The sequence below is a fragment of the Galeopterus variegatus genome, unplaced genomic scaffold, assembly GCF_000696425.1.
Source record: "Galeopterus variegatus unplaced genomic scaffold, G_variegatus-3.0.2 Scaffold4257, whole genome shotgun sequence".
NCBI lineage: Eukaryota > Metazoa > Chordata > Mammalia > Dermoptera > Cynocephalidae > Galeopterus > Galeopterus variegatus.
This window is the reverse complement of record NW_007730368.1, coordinates 32,494-56,777: the sequence shown is the minus strand read 5'-3', so window position 1 is coordinate 56,777 and position 24,284 is coordinate 32,494. Positions and strand designations below refer to the sequence as shown.

The 24,284-nt window shown below is 53.0% G+C and overlaps 3 protein-coding genes across 7 annotated transcripts in view; 1 reads left to right on the top strand and 2 right to left on the bottom strand.

The window, feature by feature from the left end:
* CACNA1F (calcium channel, voltage-dependent, L type, alpha 1F subunit) overlaps window positions 1–981 on the bottom strand; it is a 28,200-nt gene extending 27,219 nt beyond the window's left edge. The window contains exon 1 of the mRNA XM_008587134.1: window positions 972–981. The gene's annotated coding sequence lies outside the window, so the exon portion shown is untranslated. The remainder of the gene's footprint in view (window positions 1–971) is intronic.
* On the top strand, window positions 951–10,227 carry CCDC22 (coiled-coil domain containing 22). Of its 2 annotated transcripts, XM_008587137.1 has the most exons (17): window positions 951–1,148; window positions 2,156–2,333; window positions 3,792–3,924; window positions 4,700–4,806; window positions 4,954–5,020; window positions 5,118–5,296; window positions 6,448–6,642; window positions 7,181–7,243; window positions 7,329–7,448; window positions 7,933–8,052; window positions 8,133–8,249; window positions 8,353–8,454; window positions 8,536–8,643; window positions 8,899–8,994; window positions 9,259–9,318; window positions 9,398–9,472; window positions 9,854–10,227. In XM_008587137.1, the coding sequence occupies exons 1-17, from the start codon at window positions 1,099–1,101 to the stop codon at window positions 9,965–9,967; spliced, it is 1,884 nt and encodes a 627-aa protein (XP_008585359.1). In that variant the 5' UTR covers window positions 951–1,098; the 3' UTR covers window positions 9,968–10,227. The 2 variants fall into 2 exon arrangements, with proteins under 2 accessions (XP_008585359.1, XP_008585360.1); XM_008587138.1 differs by lacking the exon at window positions 7,933–8,052 and having other exon boundaries at window positions 1,078–1,148.
* A 471-nt stretch (window positions 10,228–10,698) lies between these two features.
* Window positions 10,699–23,985, bottom strand: FOXP3 (forkhead box P3). 4 transcript variants are annotated; one of them, XM_008587131.1, is made up of 12 exons: window positions 23,819–23,985; window positions 17,259–17,487; window positions 16,634–16,738; window positions 16,408–16,546; window positions 15,907–15,994; window positions 15,733–15,837; window positions 14,873–14,960; window positions 14,578–14,658; window positions 13,685–13,835; window positions 12,900–12,976; window positions 11,393–11,494; window positions 10,699–11,187 (listed from the first exon to the last, which is right to left on the bottom strand). In XM_008587131.1, the coding sequence occupies exons 2-12, from the start codon at window positions 17,463–17,465 to the stop codon at window positions 11,038–11,040; spliced, it is 1,293 nt and encodes a 430-aa protein (XP_008585353.1). In that variant the 5' UTR covers window positions 17,466–17,487; window positions 23,819–23,985; the 3' UTR covers window positions 10,699–11,037. The 4 variants fall into 4 exon arrangements, with proteins under 4 accessions (XP_008585353.1, XP_008585355.1, XP_008585352.1 ...); XM_008587133.1 differs by lacking the exon at window positions 16,634–16,738 and having other exon boundaries at window positions 10,821–11,187; window positions 23,819–23,862; XM_008587130.1 differs by lacking the exon at window positions 23,819–23,985 and having other exon boundaries at window positions 10,999–11,187; window positions 15,733–15,994; window positions 17,259–17,483.
* Window positions 23,986–24,284: the final 299 nt, after the last annotated feature.

Here is a 24,284-nt window from a genome sequence, read left to right as displayed (position 1 = left end):
ATTTTTTTTTTTTTTTTTTTTTTTTAAAGACCGGTAAGGGGATCTTAACCCTTGGCTTGGTGTTGTCAGCACCACGCTCAGCCAGTGAGCGAACTGGCCATCCCTATATGGGATCCGAACCCGGGGCCTTGGTGTTATCAGCACCGCACTCTCCCGAGTGAGCCACGGGCCGGCCCCAAGAAGTAAGGATTTTGAATGTTCTCAACACAAAGAAATGATAAATCTGAGGTGATGGATACGCCAACTACTCTAATTTGATTATTACACATTGTATGCACGTATTGAAACATCACACTGTACCCTATGGGGTACAGTTATGTACAATTATGTGTCAATTAAAAATAAGTGAATAAGTTAAAGAAAAAAATGTATATCGATGTGCAAAGGACCCAGCAAAGCCAAAATCCTTTGAAAAAAGAACAAGATGGGAGGATTTGCCATATCTGATATCAAGCCTTGTTATAAAGCTACAATAATTAAGAAGAGAATAGAGTTCAGAAACGGAACTCTATATATGTACACGTGATTTACTATTTACTATATGCACTATGTGTCAGGCACATAGTACAACGTGCTTTACATAAATTAATTGTTTTAATCCTACGACGCAGGTACTACCAATAACCCCATTTTACAGATGAGGAAACTGAGACACACAGAAGCAGTCGCTTTGTCTAAAACCCCCTGACCTTAACTTGCACACTTTTACAGCTAGAAGATGAATGCGCCCTTAAATGAATGAAGAAGGCCCTCTCTATCCCGCCCCTCCCCTACACACACACAACACGAACACACGCACGCACACACACACACACACACACACACACACACACAATGTTTCTTTTCTCCTTGGAAGAGCCTACTGCGCAGGTAGAAGAACTACAACTCCCAGCAGACATTGCGCACTCAAGCCTGCGCGCGCACACTCAAACCAGGCCTCCCGCCATCCGGCGTGCCCCGCGCTCGCTCACCGAACTACACCTTCCAGCTTTCACCGCGCGACCCGTGACACTCCGTGGACTGAGAACACGGAGCGGGGTTTCAACAGCTGCGCTGCACTTTCTCGGACCCGGCCCCCGACTCCAACACGACTCCACCATGGAGGAAGCGGACCGAATCCTCATCCATTCTCTGCGCCAGGCCGGCACGTAAGGACACAACCCCCAATCACTCCCAAATTCCCACATCCGGGATTCCAAAACCTAGGATCCGGTTACCCGGGAACCTTAAAACCCGGGACCTTGACATTCAGGGCTCCAACTTCCAGGACCCTAAGACCCCCACCCCCTTACACACACAGACACCGACACGCACGCGCGCGCACGCGCACACACACACACACCCATATATCAGGGGCCTCCCAAACCCTTTGACCCCGACATTTGGTAAACCCAAACCTCGAGGACTCAGACACCCTGAAACCTTACAACCTTGGAATCTCAAGATCTGGGGCCCTGAAATCTGTGGATCTTGACATCAATACCCTGGGACCCTGATATCTGGAGACCTTAAGACACCTGTGCCCTGAGAACCAGGGAACTTAAAACCCCAGGACCCTAAAATCTGGTGACATGAGCACTTGGTTGCCGTGACACACAAGTACTCCTCCATTTGAGAGTCATAAAAACCCAGAATGCCAACATCTAGGGAGTCTGATTTTTGTTTTTCTTGACAATAGAAGGTCTTGATATCCAGGGGTCTTGACACCCAGGGACCCTGACATTTGGAACTCCTGAAAACCTCAGCCTCCCAACATCTAGTCTTCTCAAAACCCTCACAGCTGAAAATATAGGGGTCCCTGACATGCAGAGAACATAATATCTGGGGACCCAGAAACCCAGAGACCATGCCACCTGGGGCCCTGCACATTCCCAGACCCCAGAAGTTTGAGGCTTTTAAGCATAGGGGAAATTTGAGGTTTTCTGAGCTCAGGTCCTTTCCAATACCATTCCCTTACACCAAGGTCTTAGGACCTGAGGATTTCCCTAGTTCTTAATTTGCCAAGTGGGAGTCACAGTCATCAGCACCCAGGATCTGTTTGGACTGTGGGCATCCTTCCCCTCCCAACCCCAGCATTAGGGCTTCCAGAAGGCTGCATGGCCTGTTTGCTGACTACTTCCCCCATCCCCATCGATCCTGCCCCTTTCTTCTTCAGGGCAGTTCCTCCAGATGTGCAGAGCCTGCGAGCCTTCACCACAGACCTGGTTGTAGAGGCTGTGGTTCGCTGCCTGCGGGTGATCAACCCTGCGGTGGGCTCTGGCCTCAGCCCCCTGCTGCCTGTTGCCATGTCTGCCCGGTTCCGTCTGGCCATGAGCCTGGCTCAGGCCTGCATGGTGAGTGCCCTCCTTCCTACACACACATCCTCTTCCTTCCTCCTTCACAAAGTAACCATGCTCCGTTGAAACTCTTGCCTTTCCTCTCTGCCACCTTCCCTTGTGGCTTAGAGTTCATTAGTGGTTAAGACTGCTGGCTCTGTGGTCAGACTGCTTGAGTAGTTCAGACCCTACCTAGCTCTACCACTTGTTGTGTGACTCTAACCCTTCTGGGTCTCAGTTTTCTTATTTGTGAACTGGAGATGTAGGGTTGTCATGAGGATTAAATAAGTTGATCCACTTTGCACTTGGGCTGCCCCTGTCTTCCACATTTTAAGTTTAGCGCCAAGATTTTTTTCCCCCTTTAGTATCCATTTATCAGTTCGAGAAAAGGCCCTGCTTGGGTCACATGCACACTCCCGAACTAATCACTGTGTACTCTGATTGGCCCAGCCTGCATTCTGGTGTCTTCCTCTTCATGTGCCCTGCTCCTGGCACCAGTTTCTGCCCTCAGCCACTTCCATATTTTGGCATTTGTCACTGCACACACCCCACTCCTGGTATGAGTTTCTGTATCTGTCACAACTCTTTGATCATAGATGTCAGAAAAAAACCAAAGTAAAGTAGCTTAAAAGCCAGTGGTTTTCACACTTTTTTGACCATGACCCTCCAAAATAAAATATATCTTACATTGTGACCCAGTACACACGTATGTATATAATAATGATTTTTGAGTGAGTATTCTGTGCCAGGCACTGTGGTAACATGGTGTTAACTCATTTAATTCTCATGACAACCTTCTGAGGTAGATACTGTTGGTATCTCTTTTTTCAGATGAAGAAAGTAAAGCACAGAGAGGTTAAATGATTTGCCTGAGGTCACACAGTTTGTAAGAGGCAAAGCTTGGGTTTGAATCCAGGAAGTCTACTTTCAGAGTCCTTGTAGCTCCAGACCAACAGCAACTCTCAAAAACAGGCTTTCTTTCTCTCCTGGCCTGTTTCCCAGTCCCCATTCAGAACTCTCTTGAGTCCTTTTACCCTGAGCTATTGTGTTGCTGGTCTTTTTTGCCTGTTTATTTTTAGGTACTCTTTATGTAATAGGTAGATTCACTCTTTGCTTATGATATGGACTCCAAATATTTCTTCCCAATTTGTCATTACTCTTTTGACTTTGTTTATTATATTTTTCTTTAAATTTTTTAGTTCTATTCAGAAATACCCATCTTCGCTTTTATGGCCTCTGGATTTTGAGTCATAGTTAGAAAGGCCAGAGCTTTAATCTTATTTCTAGCTGTCTGTAGCATTGACTATAATCATTCTGTGGCTCCCCCCAGAGCCCTGGAGACCTTGGGTATCCAGGGGGATGTTCGGAGGGTGGTGGTTAGTGAGAGAGTGGGAGCGTTTGTGGCCCAGGCCCAGGGCTCCCAGGGCAGGAGGATCTTCCCTGCCTAGCTTATGAGGTCCTCTTCCCAACCTCCAGGACCTAGGCTATCCCTTGGAGCTTGGCTATCAGAACTTCCTCTACCCCAGTGAGCCTGACCTCCGGGACCTGCTTCTCTTCTTGGCTGAGCGTCTGCCCCCTGATGCCTCTGAGGATGCAGACCAGCCTGCAGGTATGAGGTGACTGGGGCGTGGTGGGGGGGGCGGTGAGGGGAGAGGAGCATGTTCCTGGGGGGTGTAGGGACTGAGAGTTGGAGGTGGCGAAAAGGTTGATGGATAGGGGTGGGGGGTATGTCTCTTTGGGAGAGCTACGTGGGAGGATTGGGGGTCAGGGAGGGGATGCAGGGCAGGGGGCTGGGGGCTGGGCTGACCCTGGTGGTGAGGTGGTGCTGGGAGGGGCCTCTCTCTTGCTCACTCCACTTGAACCTCACAGGCCTCCTGATGCTCCTGAAACACGCCAGGCACATGCCAGCCCCAGGGCCTTTGTATCGCTGGGTTATTCTTCCCCCAGATATCCTCCTGGCTTACTCTCCTTACCTCTTTGAGGTTTCTATTCAGATGTCACCTCAGGGAGGCCTTCCTTTGACTGCCTTGTGTAAAATTATAGCCTCCTCTCCACAGTCCTCCCCCTTGCCTGCTCACTACCTGACTGTGGTCTGGATCGTACTTGTGATCCTGTCCATGATCTCGCTCCTCCACTAGCTTGCCGGTTCCATGGGGCAGAGACCTTCATTAGTTTGTTCCCTGGATAGCCCTAGTGTCTAGTACAGTGACAGGTACATAGTGGGTGCTCAGCAAGTGTTTGTTGAATGACTGAGTGTGAGAATGATAGCTTGATAGATACGTCTCTGGATAGGGCATCAGGAGCAGTGGCTGGTTTCCTAGAGTATACACTTCTGGATTTGCGACCTTGTCACCTAAATAACACTCCTTCCTCTCCCTCTAAAGGGGACTCAGCCATTCTCCTCCGGGCCATTGGGAGCCAAATAAGGGACCAGCTGGCCCTGCCCTGGGTTCCGCCCCTCCTTCGCACTCCCAAGGTGCAGCACCTCCAGGTGGGACTCCCCCCCCAGACTCCTGTTGATCTTCTCTTGTCCCACGTTGCCTTCCTTGCCCCATCTGGGTGCTCAGGTTTTTGGCCCCCTCCTGCTGGTGACCCCCATCACACTTCATCTGAGGCTCTGACTCTGCTCTCCCACCAGGGTTCAGCCTTCCAGAAGCCTTTCCATGCCAGCAGGCTGGTCGTGCCTGAGTTGAGTTCCAGAGGAGGTGAGGATGAGGCTATCAGAGGGCTAGGGAGGAGGGTGGGGGTGAGCTGACCGTGTTGCCACACGAGAGGGCTGGCTGACTCTATTCCTGCCTCCAGAGGCACGGGCGTTCCAGGTGAGTCCCCTGCTGCTACCAGCCCCCTCCCAGGTGCCCCAGCGTGCTGGAAGGGTGGCCTCACTCCTCGAACACCATGCCATCCAGCTGTGCCAGCATACGGGCCTGGAGCGCCCAGGGGATGAGGACTGGCTGCGCCGGACACCCCGCCTCCCACCCCAGGTACAGCCGACCTGCCGTCCAGGCGCCTGCACGCTGCTGCTCCTCTTTGTCACCCACTGGTCCTCTGCACTTCTGCTTTCCCCACTTTGTCTTTTCTCTGTCTCTGAAGCTGTCACTGATGCTCATTTTTTCTGTCTCTAGATTTCTGTGCTGTCTCTTCCTGTCATTGTCTTTCTCATTCTGTGGCTTTGCTGCCCCTCTTCTTATTTCTGTACCGCATGTCTCTCCTGCTCTGTCGGCCTCTGTATCTGTCCCCTCCCCCACTCTGTCTTCCTCTGTCTGTGTCTGTCTCTTTCTGTCCCCACCTCCCTGGCTACCATTTGTTCCATCTTGATCTCTGTTTTTATTTATTTATTCATTTATGAATATTCATGAGATACAAATTACTAGAAATTGCTTTTATACCCTGTGTTCCCACCCAATTGTCCCCCAACCACCTCTGTCTGTTTTTAAAACTTACAGGAATTTTTAAACATAAAAGTAGAGAGAATATTCTAATAAACCATACACACCGTTTTGCCAATCTTTCTTCACCTATTCTCCGTTGACTTTTTTTTTCTGTGTTATTTTAAAGCAAATCCCAGACATCATGTCATTTAAATTCTTAGTACTTATAACTACATTTCTTCACTCATAAGGACATTCATTTTTTAACATAAGCATTGGGCCATTTTCACACCTAACAAAATGAGCCGTGATCTCTTAACACCATCTAACACAAGTTCACAATCAGATCTCTCCACTTGTCGGGAAACTGTGTTCTTGTTTCTCTCTTGCCCCTCTCTCTGACTCTGTCCCCTTCTTTGCCTGGCACCTTTGATTCTCTGTCTCTGCTCTGTTCCCACATACCCTTTTTGTGTCTCTGTCTGATTTGGGGGCTGTAGGCTTACTTCTCTCTCTTCCCACGTCCTTCCCAGTATGGGGAGTGAGTGGGTGGAGAGGGGTGTGGCTGTGTGGAAGAGGAGACCCCATCCTGGGAGATCCCAGGCCAGTGGAGGAGGAGAGTAGGTCAGGGGCCCACCTCAGGAGGAAGGCTGGAGGGTGGATGGGACTTGTCTGCAGCACCTCATCAGGTGGCCCGGGAGGAGGCCAGGCCTTGGGTGCCAGGGTGGCCTCCATCCCCTCCTGTTTCCCCTGCCTTCTCTTCCCAGGAGGAGATTCAGGCTCAGCGGCAGCGACTACAGAAGCACCTGGCTGAGCATCTTCGCCAAAGCTGGGGCCCACTTGGAGCCCCCACACAAGCCCGAGACCTGGGAGAGATGCTACAGGCCTGGGGTTCTGGGGCCAGGACTGGTGCTTCTAAGGGCTCCCGCTTCACTCATTCAAAGAAGTTCACCTTCCACGTGGTGGGTGGGCCCGCATGGACATGGGGTAGCAGGCTCGGAGGGTTGCTTTATGTGTGAACGCCGCACCTTTATCCAGCCAGGTTCCTGCATTCCCACAGGGTGGGCCCTCTCCTCAGTGGGACTGGGTACCTAGCTTCTGAGGGACTTCCGTGGAGAAAGGGTAGCTAGGTGGGAACCATGTAAGGGTGTAGGAGTGGTCTTGGTGCAAACCCCACTTCACCCAGGCAGTTTCCTCTGAGCATGTCTTCTCTCCTGGGGTACTCACCCCAAGGGGCTCCCATCCTTCTCATGGGCATTTGAGGCTTGACAGGTGGGCAGGTGGGTAGGAGCTGTGTCAGGGTCAGGGATGGTTCTTCATGAGCAAATACTGGTCTGAAGTCACAGATAGTGCCTTTACCCTCATATAGTCACAGTCTGACAGCTGGCAGCAGTTGAGTGGGCATGGGTACAGCACTGGGGGGTTCTTGGGGGGGTTGAGGTGGGCCACTAGGGGCAGGGCCTTCTCTGACAGCCAGGATGTCCCTCCTCACTCCCCTAGGAGCCCCAGGCCCCGGTAGCCCAGGTGTCAGATGTGCTGGCCACCTCCCGGCAGCCTGAACAGGTGAGCAGAGCACTGGGGGGTGTCCTGGGCCCTTGCCTGTCTGCTGGGCCTGACATTCTGACCCCAACTGGCCTGTGCCTCCCAGGACACATGGGCAGCTCAAGAACAGGAGCTAGAGTCCCTTCAGGAGCAGCTGGAGGGAGTGAACTGCAGCATTGAAGAGGTTGAGGCTGACATGAAGACGCTGGGAATGAGCCTTGTGCAGGTGAGGGGCAGGAGAGGTACTGGGGCGGGCCAGGCTGGTAGGAGGGCCTCGAGGGCTTTGAGGGACTTGAGAGGACTGAGAAGTGCTCTGTAGAGGTCTACAGATGTCAGAAGGATTTGTGGGGGACAGTGGGGATCTTTGGGGCACCTGAGGGTTCAGGAAAATTGGTGGAGTGGGGAGGGCATGTGGGGTCGGGGTCTTGGAGGACCTGCAGAGGTTAGAGGTGCCTGTGGGCATCAGTCCGGCCTTGTATGTGGCTTTGAGCCTCTGTGGGGTGTGTGTGTGTGTGAGAGAGGGATTGCAGGCAGCTTTCTGTATGGGCAGGGACTGTGGGGCTCCTCAGGGCTCCTGGGCTGATCAGCATGCAGCTAGAGGGCTCAGAGAGGCCTGGAGGGACTACAGGGGTATGTTGTTGTCTGTGGGGGATTGCTGGGAAGTGAGGGGCTGAGGTATGTGACTGGCAGAGGGGATGACGGTGTGCCAGGTGGAGACTGAATGTCGGCAGTGTGAGCTCAGCACGGTGGAGCGCGAGCAGGCCCTGCGCCTGAAGAGCAGGGCGGTGGAGCTGCTGCCTGATGGGGCCACCAACCTCACCAAGCTGCAGGTGGGACTTGGCTGGGGTAGGGCGGGGGGCTTTGGAAGGGCCCAGCCTGTGTGACATGTGTTTCCCCAACCCCCTGCCAGCTCGTGGTGGAGAGTAGTGCCCAGCGGCTTATCCACTTGGCAGGTCAGTGGGAGAAGCACCGGGTCCCTCTCCTTGCTGAGTACCGCCACCTCCGGAAGCTCCAGGATTGCAGAGAGGTAGGTGGTGTGGTCCTGGGCCATGGGTGGGGCAGGTTCAGTCCCCCCCTAGGGGGCCATCCTGTGCTCTGCTCACTGCCCTCTGCCCATGGGCTCCTGGCAGCTGGAATCTTCTCGACGGCTGGCAGAGATCCAGGAGCTGCACCAGAGTGTTTGGGCAGCTGCTGAAGAGGCCCGCAGAAAGGAGGAGGTCTATAAGCAGCTGGTAAGGCCCATGTGGGGGTCCTGGGCAACTCGGATGGGTGAGGTGCGGGTCCTGGGGAGTGCCTGCTATGTCCCTGCCTAGGTGTCAGAGCTGGAGACTCTGCCCAGAGATGTGTCCCGGCTGGCCTATACCCAGCGCATCCTGGAAATTGTGGGCAACATCCGGAAGCAGAAGGAAGAGATCACTAAAGTGCGTTGCTGTGGCTGTGGAGGGTGGGTCATATGGGCAGACATGCGTAGCGTGGCCACACAGGGACCTCACACCCTTTGATAGGCAGAGCTGTCTAGCCACACCCTGGCCCAGAACAGTCACCCACAGTCCCCCCCAGCCCCCTGACAGAGTGACACAGACCCTGTCTGGATGGGAGTGCATGCACATGAGTATGTCAGCTGGCCAGCCCCACTGCTCCAGACGTGGGCTCACAGCACATCTGGTGTCTGCCAGATCTTGTCTGACACGAAGGAACTTCAGAAGGAAATCAACTCCCTCTCTGGGAAGCTGGACCGGACGTTTGCAGTGACGGATGAGCTCGTGTTCAAGGTGTGGGGCAGGCTGGGCTGAGGGTGGGGGGTGTGGTGGGGCTGGGCTGTGGCCTGCCCACCTGCTCACCTGTCTACCTGTTCACCGGCCGGCTTGGGCCCGCACCTTGCTTGAGCCTGGCAGGGGCGCTGATACTTGGGCCTGGCTTTGCTCCATGTGGTGTGAAGTGGGGGGATGGAAGAGGGTGGCCTTACTGGGGCGTGGAGGTGGAGGTGGTGGGATGGGGGCAGCCCACTGATACCTTCAAGGTCTCTGTCTGGTCAGGATGCCAAGAAGGATGATGCTGTTCGGAAAGCCTACAAGTACTTAGCTGCCCTGCACGAGGTGAGGGGAGAAGCATGACTGGGGGCTGGCTGGGGAGGGGCAGGGCTGGGTGCAAGCCTTCTGCTCCTGCTGTCCACAGAACTGCAGCCAGCTCATCCAGACCATCGAGGACACAGGCACTATCATGCGGGAGGTTCGAGACCTGGAGGAGCAGGTGAGGCCTGGGGGTGGGAGGGAGAACCACGGCAGGCCAGGGTACAGCTCCTCGGTTTATGTGGAGAGGCTGTGGAACCAAGCACAGCTCAGCCCTGCCCTTCAGTGCTTGTGCGTGTGACCTGGGCCAGTCCAGTGGCCTACTCTGAGCCCCATCTTCCTCATGTCTGCCTCCCAAGCCTATTGACAGAGGCTTTAGCTTGATGATGTGGTGGGGAATCCTGCCATGTGGTGAAGGATGCTTTAGGTGGAGGGAAAGCCATGTGCAAAGGCCTGGCAGTGGGTGGGAGGGGCCCAGAGTGGCCATAATGGAAGAGGTGGCGAGCAGGAGCTGGGAAAGAGGCCCTGCGTGCTGAGGGGGTGTTTGCTCATGTTGCCTTAGATCGAGACAGAGATGGGCAAGAAGACACTCAGCAACTTGGAGAAGATCCGTGAGGACTACCGAGCCCTCCGCCAGGAGAACACTGGCCTCCTGGGCCGGGTCCGGGAGGCCTGAGAAGCACTCAGCAGAGGGCTCTCCCCAGCCTTAGGCAGAGGTTTGGGGTGCTGGAGGTGGTGGCCAGCCACTCACCCTAGCTATTCCCTCGGCTGTCCAGTTCCTCCCGCTGCTGCCTTGGACCCAGACTCCCGCCCACCAGACCCGAACCCTTATCTGGGGCGATCGTCCAGCATGTGGGAGCTTGGCTGCAGTTTATTGGGGAGGGTATTAGGGGTTGGGGGCCTTGGATCCCAAATAAATGAGGGCCTCTTCTGCAATCTCGGTGAAGCCATGGATCAGGGTTCAGGGCAGGGGAGAGTGTGGTGAGTGGCAGGTGAGACACACGGTGTGTTTTGGCAAGTCAGTGTGTGTCTGCACAGGACTTGGGAGACCCACAGGGAGCTGTGTGTGTGTGCACACGTGCGATACGCAGGTGAGTTCTAACAGGCTGTGTTTGTGACCGAGTGTATGTGTCAGGAGCTGCATGCAACCATGCGTGACCGGTTATGTGTCTGTGTGGCTTTCTGGGACCCGAAATCCCAAGGATAGAAGTGTGAGGGGTGTGGACACACCTTGTATGACACTGTACCTGTGGGCCCCGAGGCTGGCTGTGGGTGCATGCTTTAGGGTATGTGAGCTGACAGGACCGTGCTTGTATGTGACTGTGTGTGACTGTGACTATGCAGCTTGGAGGTCATTTGAGTGGACCAAAGCAGGCTCTTTGTGCTTTGGGGTTTGTGTTGAGTCCAAGGAACAGGATTGTGAGTGTGTGGCTTTTCCAGCCCCGGGGTTGTCTGTGAGGGTGGCTGAGGCAGGCTGTGTGTTGTGTATGGGTGGTTGTGAAGGCTCCATTTGACTGGAGAGCCTGTCTTGGGGGGCTGGGGCCCTCTGAATAGCCTTGAGGCAGAAGATGTGATCCAGGAGGGCAGCCAGCTGGGGAGCATGGGCCCTGGTGGGCAAGACAGTGAGTGGGCAACTCACTTCTTGGTTCCTGTGGGCACATCCAAGGCCTGCCATCCCTTCCCCCGCCACCTCTGCTCCCCCATTTTGGCCCCTATCCGTCCGTCCTTCTTTCCTTGGGTTTGAGGTCAGGGGCCGGGTGTAGGGTTGGAGCACCTGCTGGGCCTTTGGCTTCTTTTCTTGCGAAATTCAAACTCATCCACGGTCCACACAGCTCCTTTCTCACTCTCCACCCGCACAAAGCACTTGTGCAGGCTCAGGTTGTGGCGGATGGCATTCTGTGGAAGAGGGACCAACCAGCAGGCCGGGGGCGGAGCAGGGGAGCAGGCAGGCAGTCATTCTCTAAGGTCAGCAGCCCCCGCCAGCCACTGACCTCCTGTTCCTTCCCAACATGCCTACAAGCCCAGCCCAAGCCCTGCCTGCTCCTGAGCTGCAGTGGTGTTCTAGGTCATCCTAGCCACTGCCACCTCCAGAGGGGCTCACCTTCCAGGTGGCAGGGTGGTTTCTGAAGAAGGCGAACATGCGTGTGAACCAGTGGTAGATCTCATTGAGTGTCCGCTGCTTCTCTGGAGCCTCCAGGATGGCCTAGAGGTTGGGGGTTGGGGGTAAGGGGAGTGCTCCCCCAAAGTCAGGGCTGAGAGGGGCAGTGGCCTACGCTGGGCTGTCTGAAGTGGGAGTGGAATTGTGGGGACAGGGGGATGAGAGGGAGAGAGAGGGTGCAGGGTGAAGGATCAGGGACACGGATAGTTGTGGGGTGAGGGCTCAAGGGTGAGGTTAGCTGTGGCATGAGGCGTGGGGTCGGGGACAGGGTTAAATATGGGATGTGGGCGTGGTCAAATTGGGATAAGGTGAAGGATCAGGGTTGAGGTTGGGAATGGGATCCTGCTCAGAATTAGGGCTGGAGTGAGATTAAAGGTCTGGGATGGAGTTGGAGTTGGGGTTCTCTGTGGGGGTGACGTTTCAGGATTTGGGGAGATGAAAGGTCAGGAATGGGTTAAATGAAGAATTTGGAAGGGGAAAAGGGCCAGGCAGAGTTAAGGGTCAGGGAAGGAATTGGTTAAGTCAGGCTAGGGGTGTACTGGGGTGAGTTTAGGGGTGAGGGATGGGATGACATTTGACGTTAGGTCAGGAGTCAGAGGTGGGCCTAGTTATCAAGTATTTTACATGTCAGGGGTGTGCTTAGGTTCTGGGTCAAGAATGAGGTTAATTGTGGGGTTAGTAGTGGAGTGAGGCTGAGGGTCAGGGAATCTGATCTGTTTGTATTTAGGAATGGGATTAAAGGGTCAGCAGTTACAACTGCAATGAGGTTATGGGTCAGGATGGGGCTAGGATAGGGTTCAGTTCAGTGACAGAGTTGGGGGACTGTGTGGCACTATGTACGACTTAGGTGTGGGGCTAGGATGAAGGTCTGGCTGGGCTCGGGCAGGTCCTGGGAAGGCACTGGGGAGGCTGAGATAAAGGTTGGGATGGGGTGAGGTTAAGGGTCACATGGGTGTTACAGGGAAGGCTTAGGGATGGGGTCTAGCTAACATACGGGTTCCACTGGGGCTGGGAAAAGACATGGGGTTGGGTTGGCATAAAGGCCGGGGAAGGAGTTGGAGTAATACTTGGGTGGGTTTAGGGTAAGGGACAGAGATGGGGTTTTCAGGCTATTTTATAGGGGCAGAGATGGGGTTAGTTTTCAGTCTATTTTATAGGGCCAGGAGAGAGGTATGGGGTTGAGGTGGACATCTGGAAAGGGTGGGTTTAGGGTCAGAATTTGTCTTGCATGATGTGAATGGTGGTTTAGGCTTGGGTTCAGGAACAGGTCTGGGGTGAAGCCAGCATGGGGGATCACATTTGAGGCCTGGCTTGGGGCTCCTCAGGGCTGGGGTTGGTTAATGCAGGAGCCCACTCTGAGGGTGCTCAGAGGGAGGGAGGAGTTTGGGCGGCAGGCCCCCACCACTCCTTTCTTCTCCCCCTCCTCCTGGGCCTGAGCTGCCCTGCTTACCCAGCGGATGAGGGTGGCATAGGTGAAAGGGGGCCGCATGTTGTGGAACTTGAAGTAGTCCATGTTGTGGAAGAACTCTGTTAGAGGGTGTGGATGAATCAGGCCCCATCTAGGACCTCTGAGCTCCCTGTCTCGCCCTCCTTCTATAGTGTGAGTGTACATGCCTGCAACCTCTGTCAGCACTGGTGGCCGTGGTCACAGGCACTGTTTGCTGAGCACCTGACATAAGTTGTATTATTTATGATTTGCACTACTGCCGAAATGGTTCTCCCCAAAGTTTAAAAGAAGTGAAGTCAACTGCACACCAAACAGATGTAACTGGTTAAGTGGTGGACCCAGGATGACACTCAAGGGCTTTGGTCCCTGTTAAGCCCACAGCCCAGGACTGGCAGAGAGGAGGGGATTGGTGAGCTTGGGCAAATCCACCCCGATTTTCCTTGGCAAGGGGAGGAAAGGAGCGTCATTAGGAATTACTTAGTTAGTTCCCTCCCTAATGGCCGAATGGAGTAGCTGAAGCCCAGAGTGATTGAGGCATGGCCCCAAATCCCCAAGGGAGACAGGGCTAGGATTAGACATTTGAGACCATAGTGTGTGTGTGTGGGGGAGGCTTTCAGGCCATGGAAATCCTGAGAAGAAGCTTTTGCAAGCAGATGCAAAAGGTTGGTGGCTGGGTGGGGGTGGTGGTGGTGGGAAGGGCAGTACAGAGCTCCTTTGCTTTGTGCCACCCGAGCGCCAATTGGGGTTAGGAGCTTAGGGTCACTGCGTAGGGCACGAACCATTCTTACCTGGGAATGTGCTGTTTCCATGGCTGCCCCAGAGGTGCCTCCGCACAGCAAACAGGCTGTCAGGGGCCTCCCGGGGGCCAGGCCAGGCTGGGACGACACTGCCCTGGGTGCCAGCTGCTACGATGCAGCAGGAGGCTTTGTCAGATGATGCCTGGGGGACAGGAGAGGCTGGTGACCCAGAGCTTAACTTTACACTTTATTTTGAAATCAATGTCTTCAAAAGCTAGGGCACCCTCTTCTCAATTCCAGTCTGATGTGGAATCTCATGAAGCAGCATGAGCAGTATTTATGAGCGTGTGGGTGTGGACACTATGTAGCCACCAATGCTCGGGCCATGAGCTGGGGTTGAATCAGGCTCCTTTACCACCCCACTGTGACTTTTGCAAAGTCACCTAAAGCTTTCTGGCTTCAGTTTTCCTCATCTGTGGACTGGAGATGACAGTGGTACCATAAGGACTGAATAAGTTAACACCAGCAAAGTACTCAAAAATAGTGCCTGGCACCCAGAGCCAGCTTCATGGGCGCATGAGCTGTGTGGTCACACAGGACCCCAAACTTTGTTTGATGCTCTGCGGTCACTGTCTTGAATTTGAACAAGGGGCCCTGCAAGTTACGTAGCTGGTCCTGCCAGCAGTACACAGTCTGCATTCAGTAAGCATTTGGCTATTTGCTGTTGCTTTGAAAACTCAGGATCACGATGTTTTGGGGTCTTGGTGTCAGAGGATTTGTAAGTGGAGGGGGACAGACTCCCAGGTCTGGGCATGTTTGGAGCTGGGAATGGGCCCAGAGATCCCAGGGCTTACATGTGAGGCTAGGTCTCCGCACCCTGCAGGGCCTCCTCCCCTGCTCCCCGGCAGTCTAAGTCTGCCACACATGGGCCTGGGGTTGCTCACCACAGATGGGGCCTTGGTCACAGCCATCTTCCCAGCCAGGTGGGCCTGCATAGCACCCAGCTTCTCCTTCTCCAGCACCAGCTGTGAGGACGGGCACAGAAGTGAGGCCTCCACCTGGCCTTTCTCTGCCACATCTTTCCCCAGGCTATGGTCTTCCCTGTGAGTGCCCTACCCTCTTCCTTTCTTTAGGCCAGACTGCACCCTGGGTGAGCTTGGCTTCTGGGTGGAGTGCACATAAGTTTCACCCGCCATCTCCCATCCTCCATCCCCCATCCACTGCCCACCAAGGAGTTACCTGCTGCTCCAGAGACTGTACCACCTCTCTTTGGAGGAGACACTGTGCCCTGCCCTTCTCATCCAGGAGATGGTCTGCCTGGCAGTGCCTGGGTAGGGGGAAGATTCCATGCAGGTGACCATGATGGGCCTGGCCTGGCTCAGTGTCCCAAGTGGAGATGGCCTAGGCCCTTTGGGAGGTCTCTCCTCAGAGCCTTAGCTTCCTTCTCCTCTACCTCAATCTCCTTCTCACACCTGTCATTCCTTCAACACATGCCACTTGGTACCTACTGCATGCCAGGCCTTGGGTGGAGGGAACAGCCTGCACAAAGGCCCGGCTGTGAAGAGGACCGGCGCACGCCGAGTTGCTGCTAACGGGGTGGGTGGGTGTGTGTGTGTGCGCGCGCGTTGAGGGTAGGCAGCAACAGCCATCTAGAGGAGCTGGGACTTTGGGGATCAATAGAATCAGGCTGGCAGGTTGGCATAAAAGGTAGCAGGGCAAAGCAATTAGGAGAACACATTCTGGAGCCTGGCTGCCTGGGTTTAAATCTCAGCTCTGTCACTCAGGAACTGGGTGATCTTGATCAAGTCACTTAACCTCTTCAGCCTCAGTATCCTTGTCTGTAGAATGGAAGTATATAACAGTACGTGCTTTTATTATTATGCTCCATTATACATATGAGGAAATGGAGGCCCAGAGAAGCTAAGAAACTTGCCCAAGGCTACAAAGCCAGTGGGTGATGGAGCCCAGATTTGGACCCAGTCTCAGCTTTTACGTCTTTTGTCTTACTACCTATTGGGATGAGGCCTGAGCTGAGATCGACACTCCAGACCTTCAGCAAACCAGGGCTCCCTGGACTGGGATGGGCCCAAGCCACTCACTTGAGAAAATCCTCTGGCTCCTCGAAGACCTTCTCACATCCAGGCCACTTGCAGACACCATTAGCCAGCAGTGGGTAGGAGCCTTGGGGCACTGCTGAAAGGGTGCTGGAGGTACAGAGGGTGTCAGGGGAAGGGATGGCAGGGCAAGGGTCCTTCCCAGCCCTGCCCACTGACCTGTCCTTCCTGGGTGCACCAGGGCTTGGGAAGGTGCAGAGCAATGCTGGCTCCCTGGATACCCACTCCAGGCTGGCCACGTTGATCCCTGCGGGTGGGACAGGGCACCTCTGAGGACTGCTGGCCAGGCTCTGGAGCTCAGCCCACAATGCCTCTTATTCTGAGTTTCCAACCCTCATGAGCCTCAAAGGCCCTGACTCCCAGGGGGCTCTGCTGTCCCCAAAGTCCAAGGCTTCTGGCGGAGCAGCTCAAAGACTGCCATTTGCAAGTATTGACATTTTGACTAACTTTGCAAAGATTTGTGGTTCTGTGATTTTGACATTCTGCATCTTGAAGGTTCTGAACCTGACATTTTTTGGAGCTTGGAGTTTCCAAGCCTCTGACACCTGACACCTCTGACTTCCAGAAGGCCGCAACTCAGAACAGCCTCCACTGCTCATGTTCAAGGATTTGGGGAACCTGGGGTTGTGTGAAGCTGCGGGGTATGGGCTGAGGTGTTACCAGGTGGCAGACCGGGCCGGGCCTTGAGGGAGAAGACCCCGGTGGTGGCGGTGGGTGGCGGGAGTCTGAGCATGGCTGGGCTGTCCAGTGGGCGCACCTGCAGCACGGGGGTCCGGGCGTGGGCATCCACTGTTGATAGCTGGGGGGCATGTATGGGCCACAGTTCAGTCTGGTTCTCCCCACAGTTCCCCCTGCTCCCTCTTCCCTGCCCATTCAGGGTCCATACCTGGTGCATGAAGTGTGGCCTGTCCTGGAGGAGAGCCTGCAAGTGGGGTGAGGGGCCCAGCCGTGCCCCAGAGGGTGCCACCATGACTAGGGGCACTGTGGGCAGCTGGGGGGGAAGGCAGGCACGTGAGATGTCATCCTCGTTCTCACTGTTCTGTGTCTAATACCCCTTACCACAACCCCATATGGTGGGTACTATGATCATCCCCATGCTGCATGTGTGGAAACAGGCTCATGGAGATTGAGTGACTTTTTCAAGATCAAACATCTAATAAGTGGCGGAGCTGGCCTTAACCCTGATATCTCACCTCATTGGACCCCAGCCCTCTCCTCTTGTCACATGTGGATAGGGACACATGTCTGTACCCATGGGTCCATGATAGGGTCTCCTCCTCGCCTGAGACAGGGATTGGGAGGATGGGGACAACCTCAAATCTCTAAGGCCTGGCAAGTGGGGACTTTCTGGGCCCTGTGACATCTGCATAAGTCACAGACTTGCCTGGGACCCAGAAACCACTTCCTGTGCCCCAGCCACCCCCCCTCCCACCCAGTGCCACAGTAAAGGTCGGCACCTGTAGGCCCAGGTACCCCACCCTGCCTGCCCCATCCTGGGCTCTGGGCCTTACCTGAATCTGCGATGGTGGCATGGGGATCAAGGAGGAGGAGGCATGGGCTCCACTTCGGAGGTCCCGGCCCGGGAAGGTTCCCCCCTGGCCCCTGGCCCCTACCAGGTCTGAGGCCTTGGGTGCAGACCTCCAGCTGGGTGAGGCTCCTGGGGATGGGCCAAGGGCCAAGGAAGGGGCCAAGGGCTTGGCTGGCTTGGGGTTGGGCATTGGGTCCTTGTCCAAGGGCAGGCTGCAGGGACATAGGGGGAAAGAGTCACACATTTGCTGAGGGCTATGTAAGATACTTGACCACCTGAAGTATGTGGACACCCCCTCTGGTCAGAGTAGGCATTGGCTGGGGCATATCTTGAAGGATCCCATAGCTGCAGCCCAGCTGTGGTCATGCACGTGTGTGAGCACATGCACATGCGCACACACACTGGTGTCAGGAACACAGGTATATGCATGTACCCAAACATGCCCCAGGTGCATGAGTGTACTAGCTCAACACCTGGCTTGCCTGCAAGCGCCAGCACAGCCCTGGTGTGGATGTATCCTTCACAAGGGCCATGGGCAATTGGTTTGTGGGGCCTTAGCTAGGGTAGGTCTCAGCTGGTTCCCCCCAACACTGGAGGCCTGTCTTCAAGCCCCGGCCCTCCCATCCTCCCTGCATCCTGCACAAGCCACACAGCCTTTGCTGATCCTGCCAGAGCTGGTCTCTGACCTCTCCTAGGGGCATTATTTTACCCCAGTGACTTGGGCATGAACTTGAAAGATTCATCTGGCTGCTGTGAGGGGGAAAGACTCTAGGAAGGGGAGAGCAGGACTAGTGATGAGGCTACTGCAACAGTCCAGGCAAGTGATGGTGGCAGTGGAGATGGTGAGAAGTGGCTGGATTCTGAGTATATTTTGAAAGTGGAGTCAGGAGAAGTTTCTGGCAGCTTGGATGTAGGGGTGAGAGAGAGAGAGCCAAGGTGACTTTTGGGTTTTAGCCTGAGCAGCAGGAAGGACAAAGCTGACATTGTCTGAGATGGGGGACATGGTGGGGAGCAGAGTTGGTGATGATAGCCATGTGGATGGACATGAACAGTGTGGCATGTGGGTGGAAATGTCAAGTGGGCAGCTGGATAGAGGAGCCTGAGCTCAGAGCAAGGAGCTGAACACAGGAATCTGATCAGCCTGGGGCCCTGCCCTGCACGGAGCTGGCATGGCCGGTGCCAGAGAGGAGACACAGGCTCTCTTGAGCCAGGGCCTATGGGAGCTCCTTCAGAGTTCACCCCAATCTCTGCTCTCCACACCTGCCTCTACGCTTTTGCTCATGCTGTTCTCCTCCTGTTCCCCACTCCAAGCCACGCAAGGTCTGCTCTCTTATTGTCCGCATTCCAAAAGCCCTCCATAATGGCCCCAGGCCCCTCTGCTGAGCCCTGGAGTCTTATGCTCCCCTATGGGGGGGGCCTTGGTTTGTCAGGATCCTGTAAGCCCAGCCTGAGGAAGCCAGAGCTGGAGGGACTGGCTGGTCCCACCCCCATATTTCTGAAGAGGTCCATAGTCCCCTGCAATCTGAGATTTCTACTTCTTTTTCCAGGACATGTGTGTGCCCATGTGCGTGTGTGTGTGTGTGTGTGTCTCCCCACCCCACCCCACAGTACCAGCTTGGGCAAACAGCTGCTGAGAGCAGCCCGGGGGTACAAACAAACAGAGGCTCAAAACAAAGGCCTGGGAGAATGCAGGTGGGGTAAGGAGGTGTGTGAATGAATGAGTGAATGAATGAAGGCAGAGATGGGGTGATGGTTCTATGAGCCAAAGAACAGCAAAGATTGCCAGCAAACCACCAGAAGCTAGGAGAGAGGCCCAGAAGATTCTCACTCACAGCCCTCAGAAGGAACCAACCCTGTCGACACCTTGATCTTGGACTCCTAGCTTCCAGAACTGTGAGATGATAAATTTCTGTCATTGAAGCCACCCAGTTTGGAATACTTTGTTACAGCAGCCCGAGTAAACTAATACTGATTTTGGTGAGTGAGTGGATGTTTTCCACCACTCTGGCTTGGCTCACATGGCTGGCCTGTGGTCAATTCTGAAGCTTCCTGGACACTTGACCAGAACTTATAAGAAATCTCCCTAAACACATCTGGAATGGCCTGACTCAGGGAAGCACAGAAACATTCTCAGAAAGGGAACCTGGATATGGTCTGTCTGGTGGTGGGGTACCTGGAGGGCCGGGCTGGGCAGCCGGCTTCCTGCACTGTCTGTTGGGGCGTCCCTTTCTGACTAGGTTTCTCAGAAGCTGTATGGAGGATGTTTCTGGGACACAGCTTATGTTTTCGTATCGGGGTCTGCATCTGGGCCCTGTTGTCACAGCCCCCAACTTCCCCAGATTTTTCCGCCATTGACGTCATGGAGGCCGGATGCGCTCAGCTTCATCGCTACCAAGGAGGAAGAGAAGGGGGCATACACCCCTCCCCGCGGGTTTCGTTCCGAGAACTGACTGGCCCATCCTACAGCCGCCTTGGCCCAGGTGGGGTGACATGGGTGCTGGCGGATGTGGTAGGTGACGTCCATCTGGCCACCGTGACAAGCCCCAGGCTCTTGGGCTGTGGAGAGGCTCTAGGTTTGAGGTTCAGGGAGTCCCAGGTAGGTCCCACAGGTACTGGGACCCCTGGGGTCTTCAAATGGTAAAACAACAGAACCTTAGAATTGTAGAACATCATTTCTTAGATTCAAAGTATTCTAGAATTTCAAAGCCAGACTCTCTAGGGTCCATGGGTCCAACTTCTCAGTATGTATAGGCCAATGTCCCTGGTGTTCAAACTCACGGGAACCTCCCGAAGGATAGGAAGCTCACTACTTTATGGGGCCTCCTGCCTACCAGGCCTAGAATCGCAGCAAGCCTCCCCTCAGCTTCCCTCCTGAATTCCTTGAAGGCAGAGGGTTAGAAGACCCTCCTCTATTTCCCCCACCCTGGGGCCAGGTTTGGCCTCTAACTGGCTTTAACTCTCCTCAGGCTCATATGCAAATTGGGACAGCAATAGCATCTGTTTTCCAAAGATAATACACATGAAATACTTAGCAAAATGTCAGTCATTGGTAAATGGACACCTACAGGGCCTTGGTCTCCCATCCATTTTGGGACAATGTTTTCAAACTTATGGCCATTCTGTCGGAGATGGGGATGGAAGGAAGAGGAGATTGAGGCTGGTGCACCCTTGGCCTGGGCCTCATTGGGGGAGCAGGAAAAGTGCCAGCCTTTGCCAGTACAGAACCCATCACCAGGTTTTCTGGAGGAGCTCCAGGACAGAGATTCCCAGGGGCCAGCGCCAGCTCTAGGGACACACAGACTGACTGACTGACATCCCTCCATCATCCCCACCCTCTGGCCAACTAGGTTTCCACCCAGCCCAGGACCCCACCCAGCCCAGCTCTTGTGAGGCTGGGCCCCATGCTGTGATCATGGATCATCCTGTCTGAGTCTAACCTGTGAGAAGGCAGAAAGGGAAATGGCAGCCCAGGTCCCCCTTCCTTCCATGGGTGCTGAGGAGTAAACTGAAGCCCACAATGTGGGAGAGAGACAGAGCCAGTGTTCCACCAAGAGTCCTGAGATCTGGGCTTGGGTCTCAACTCTGCCACTGCATCTCTGTGAGGCCTTGGGAGAGGCCCTCCTGCACATTTCTGGGCCTCAATTTGCCCTTCTACACAGGGGAAGGGAGAGGTGTGGGAGAGGTGAGGGCCAGGGCCCTCCTGCTCTGCATCTGGGTGAGTCGTTAGGTGTCTGCAGGGCTTCAAGTTGACAACTACCCCTCTATCCAGGGTACTGGGTGACAGATAGGGATACAAAGAGACAGAGAGAAACAGAGAGAGACAAACAAGGAGGAACAGAAAGACATAGAACAAGAGATACAGAGAGAGATGGAGAGAGAGACATGAGGTGGGACAGAGACAGACACAGAGTAAGAGACAAAGAGACCAAAAGAGATAGTGAGAGACATTGAGAGAAACAGAGAGATGGGGGTGGGAGGTGGAGAGAGAGAGAGAGAGAGAGAGAGAGAGAGAAATTGCCACAAATAAGAACAGTTGCTGGCCTCTGGCTGGAGGAACTGATGCTGCCTCAAATAATGAAGAATAAGGACGGGCAAGGTGCTGGGGATGCCCATGGCTGGGTATTGGAGTGTATTGCAAAACACCAATCAGCAGAACAGTGTGGTCCTGGTGGAAGAACAGATACTGAGGAACAGAACAGAGTAGAGAGCTTGGACACAGACCCCCCATGTAGAAAGAATCGAGGTTGTGATGAATGTGGCATTTCAAACTCGGGGACAGTGGAGGATAGGTTATTTAAGAAATGTTTCTGAGATAATTTGGGGAAAAATAAAGTTATTGAATGAATAATCAGTCCATTTTCTCATCAATCCCTCCTTGCCCAGTCTGAAATGTCACCATCATCATATACCCTAAAATAAATTCCTGATCAATTAAAGAGATACAATTTAATATCTAATGTTGATCTTGGGTTTATTGCGTGTCAGGCCCTGTGCTGAGCACTTATCATGGTTAATAGATTTAATCCTCACAAAGACCCTTTGAGATAGGTATGATTATAATCAACGCAGTACATATGAGGAAATGGAGGTACAGAGAGGTTAAGTGCCTGGTGAAAAATCACACAGATGGCTTGGGGTGAGGCGGGGTTTGTCCCAGACAGTCTGGCTCCAATACCCACACTCTTAACCTCTACAGTAAATGGAAAAAATGAAGCCATAAAAGACACTAGAAGCCAACACAGGTGAACATTTACCTCATTTTCAAGTGGGAAAAGACTTTCTAAGCACAAAACCAGAGGCAGAAACCACAGAAGAAAAGACTAACCTATTAGACTATATAAAAACATTATAAGCATCACAAAGCACCATAAACAAAAGCAAATGATGAACTGGGGGGAAATATTTGCTGTATACATATGCCTGATGGAAGGTTAATATCCTTTCTAAATAAAGAACTGTGGCAAATCAATAAGATAAAAGATGAACACACTATTAGGACTAAGGACATAACCAGACAACCTCCCCCCCCCAAAAAAAAGCACAAATGGCCAAAAAACAGTAAAAGTAACAAAAGAATGCAAATTTCAACAATGTGGTAATGTTTTTCTTACCTGTTATGTTGGGAAAGGATTAAAAAATGATAATACCCACATTGGGTTAGCTTGAGTAGAGAGAACACAAAACAGGATAACCTTTTGGAAGAACAATTTTCAGAAAGGGTCAGGAACCTTAAAAATGCACATCCCTATAACACCACCAATGGTTTGGATCCCTGTACCAGCCAGCCACCAAAAAAAAAAAAGTACATCCCTTTGCCCCAGCAACTCCATTTTCAAGAATTTTCATCTCTTTACCCCAGCAACTCCACTTTCTGGGGAAAAACTAGAAACAACTGGAATGTCCAACAATTGGCACTTGACTGAATCACTCATAGTTCACGTCGATGTGAGGACAGTCTTGATAGCCATGACAGATCATATATTCCAACAATTTTTAGTGAGCTATAAAAATGCTACTAGTAATTGAATAAAGTAGGAACAAAACCAATATATAGTGTGATTCTAATTTGGTTAGAAAAATAGTAACAGCTAACACGTAGTGAGTGCTCACTGTGTGCCAAGCACCGTGCTAAGACGGCAGAGATACGCTCACCCAGGCCCTGAATGCCCTCTCTCTTCCTGGACATGTACTCTGATCACATGCATGGAGTCCTGAGGTAGGACCACATGGCTAACCCATGGTGGACAATGGTGTGAAACAGCCCCCAGGAGGGTCTCCTCTCATGTGACGCAAGCAGAGGTTCACTTAAGTCCTCTGCCTGGCCCGAAAGTTCACAATCCTCCCGCTACAGGGGCAAACAGAATTAGTTCTTGTAAAATGTCAGTGTCCTTAGCAACGTGCTATTATGAAGTGTCAGCTGTATACACAGCTCTGTGCTGGATGCTGGGTGGGAAGGCAGGTAGGAGAAGGTGAGACAAGAAAGCAGGAGAGATGGAGAGAAGGAGAAAGATGGAGTGTGGTCAAGATGGAGGAGACAGAGGCAGGGGAGATGGTCGGGGAACATTGAGGGACAGAGTCTGAATGCAAGGGAGACAGGTGGCAAGAGAAAGAGAGGGGCAGAGAAACACAGAAAGAGTGACATAGGGTGAGTGGAGAAAGGGATGGAAGACATTGAGAGAGGAGAGACGAAGAGATGAGAGACACAGGTGAAATTTTCACTTATACTGGACAGTGTTTCAAGCTGTTCAAAGCTCTGAAATCCACAAAGACTGGCAGTTGATTCATTTTGAAAATCTTACCCATCTATATATCAATCGATCAATTCATCTTTGCCTCTACCCAATCATTGATTAATTACTTCACCTCTTATCAATCTGGCATTTATTATGACTATTATTATTTTTAGAAAGACCTTACCTGACCAGGACCATAGTAGCTGGGTGCATCCGACTGTGCTGCAGGGCCCCTGACCCCCAGTGCCTATCTCCCTGCCATCCCCTCCATTGGGGCCCACGTCTGGTGGAGGAGAGCGAGGACACTCACCTTGGTGAAGTGGACTGACAGAAAAGGATCAGCCTGGCTTGTGGGAAACTGTCACATATCGCATATCAAAAACAACTTTGCTTTTATACCGAGAAGAAAAACCACGGCGTGGAAGCCACAGACCTCTCTCTTCTAATAATCCAATTTTTTTTTCGATGAGTGTGTGCGCTGATAATCACAGGGTGGGGGGGGGGGCGTTCTCATAGTTTTTTTTTTTTTCTCTCTCTCGCTCTGTTTCTCCTCTTCTTGATTATGAGACTTAAACGGAAATTTTGAAATTTTGGGTTTTTTCTTTGCCCTTTACGAGTCATCTGAAAATATGATTTCTTCCCCTCACCACAGAGGTGAGAGGTATCAATGAGATAACAGGGCTCATGAGAAACCACAGTTTTTTAAACACGTTCTCATAGTTTTTTTTTTTTCTCTCTCTCGCTCTGTTTCTCCTCTTCTTGATTATGAGACTTAA

Bases quoted from the DNA above. Each gene is read 5' to 3' on its own strand.
- CCDC22 (XM_008587137.1), top strand. From the start codon at position 1,099: ATGGAGGAAGCGGACCGAATCCTCATCCATTCTCTGCGCCAGGCCGGC. The intron at 2,334-3,791 runs GTGAGTGCCCTC...CCCAACCTCCAG, and splicing joins GCCTGGCTCAGGCCTGCATG to GACCTAGGCTATCCCTTGGA. The intron at 6,643-7,180 runs GTGGGTGGGCCC...TCACTCCCCTAG, and splicing joins AGAAGTTCACCTTCCACGTG to GAGCCCCAGGCCCCGGTAGC.
- FOXP3 (XM_008587130.1), bottom strand. From the start codon at position 17,465: ATGCCCAACCCCAAGCCAGCCAAGCCCTTGGCCCCTTCCTTGGCCCTT. The intron at 16,739-17,258 runs GTAAGGCCCAGA...CTTCCCCCCCAG, and splicing joins TGCCACCATCGCAGATTCAG to CTGCCCACAGTGCCCCTAGT. The intron at 16,547-16,633 runs GTATGGACCCTG...CATGCCCCCCAG, and splicing joins GGCCACACTTCATGCACCAG to CTATCAACAGTGGATGCCCA.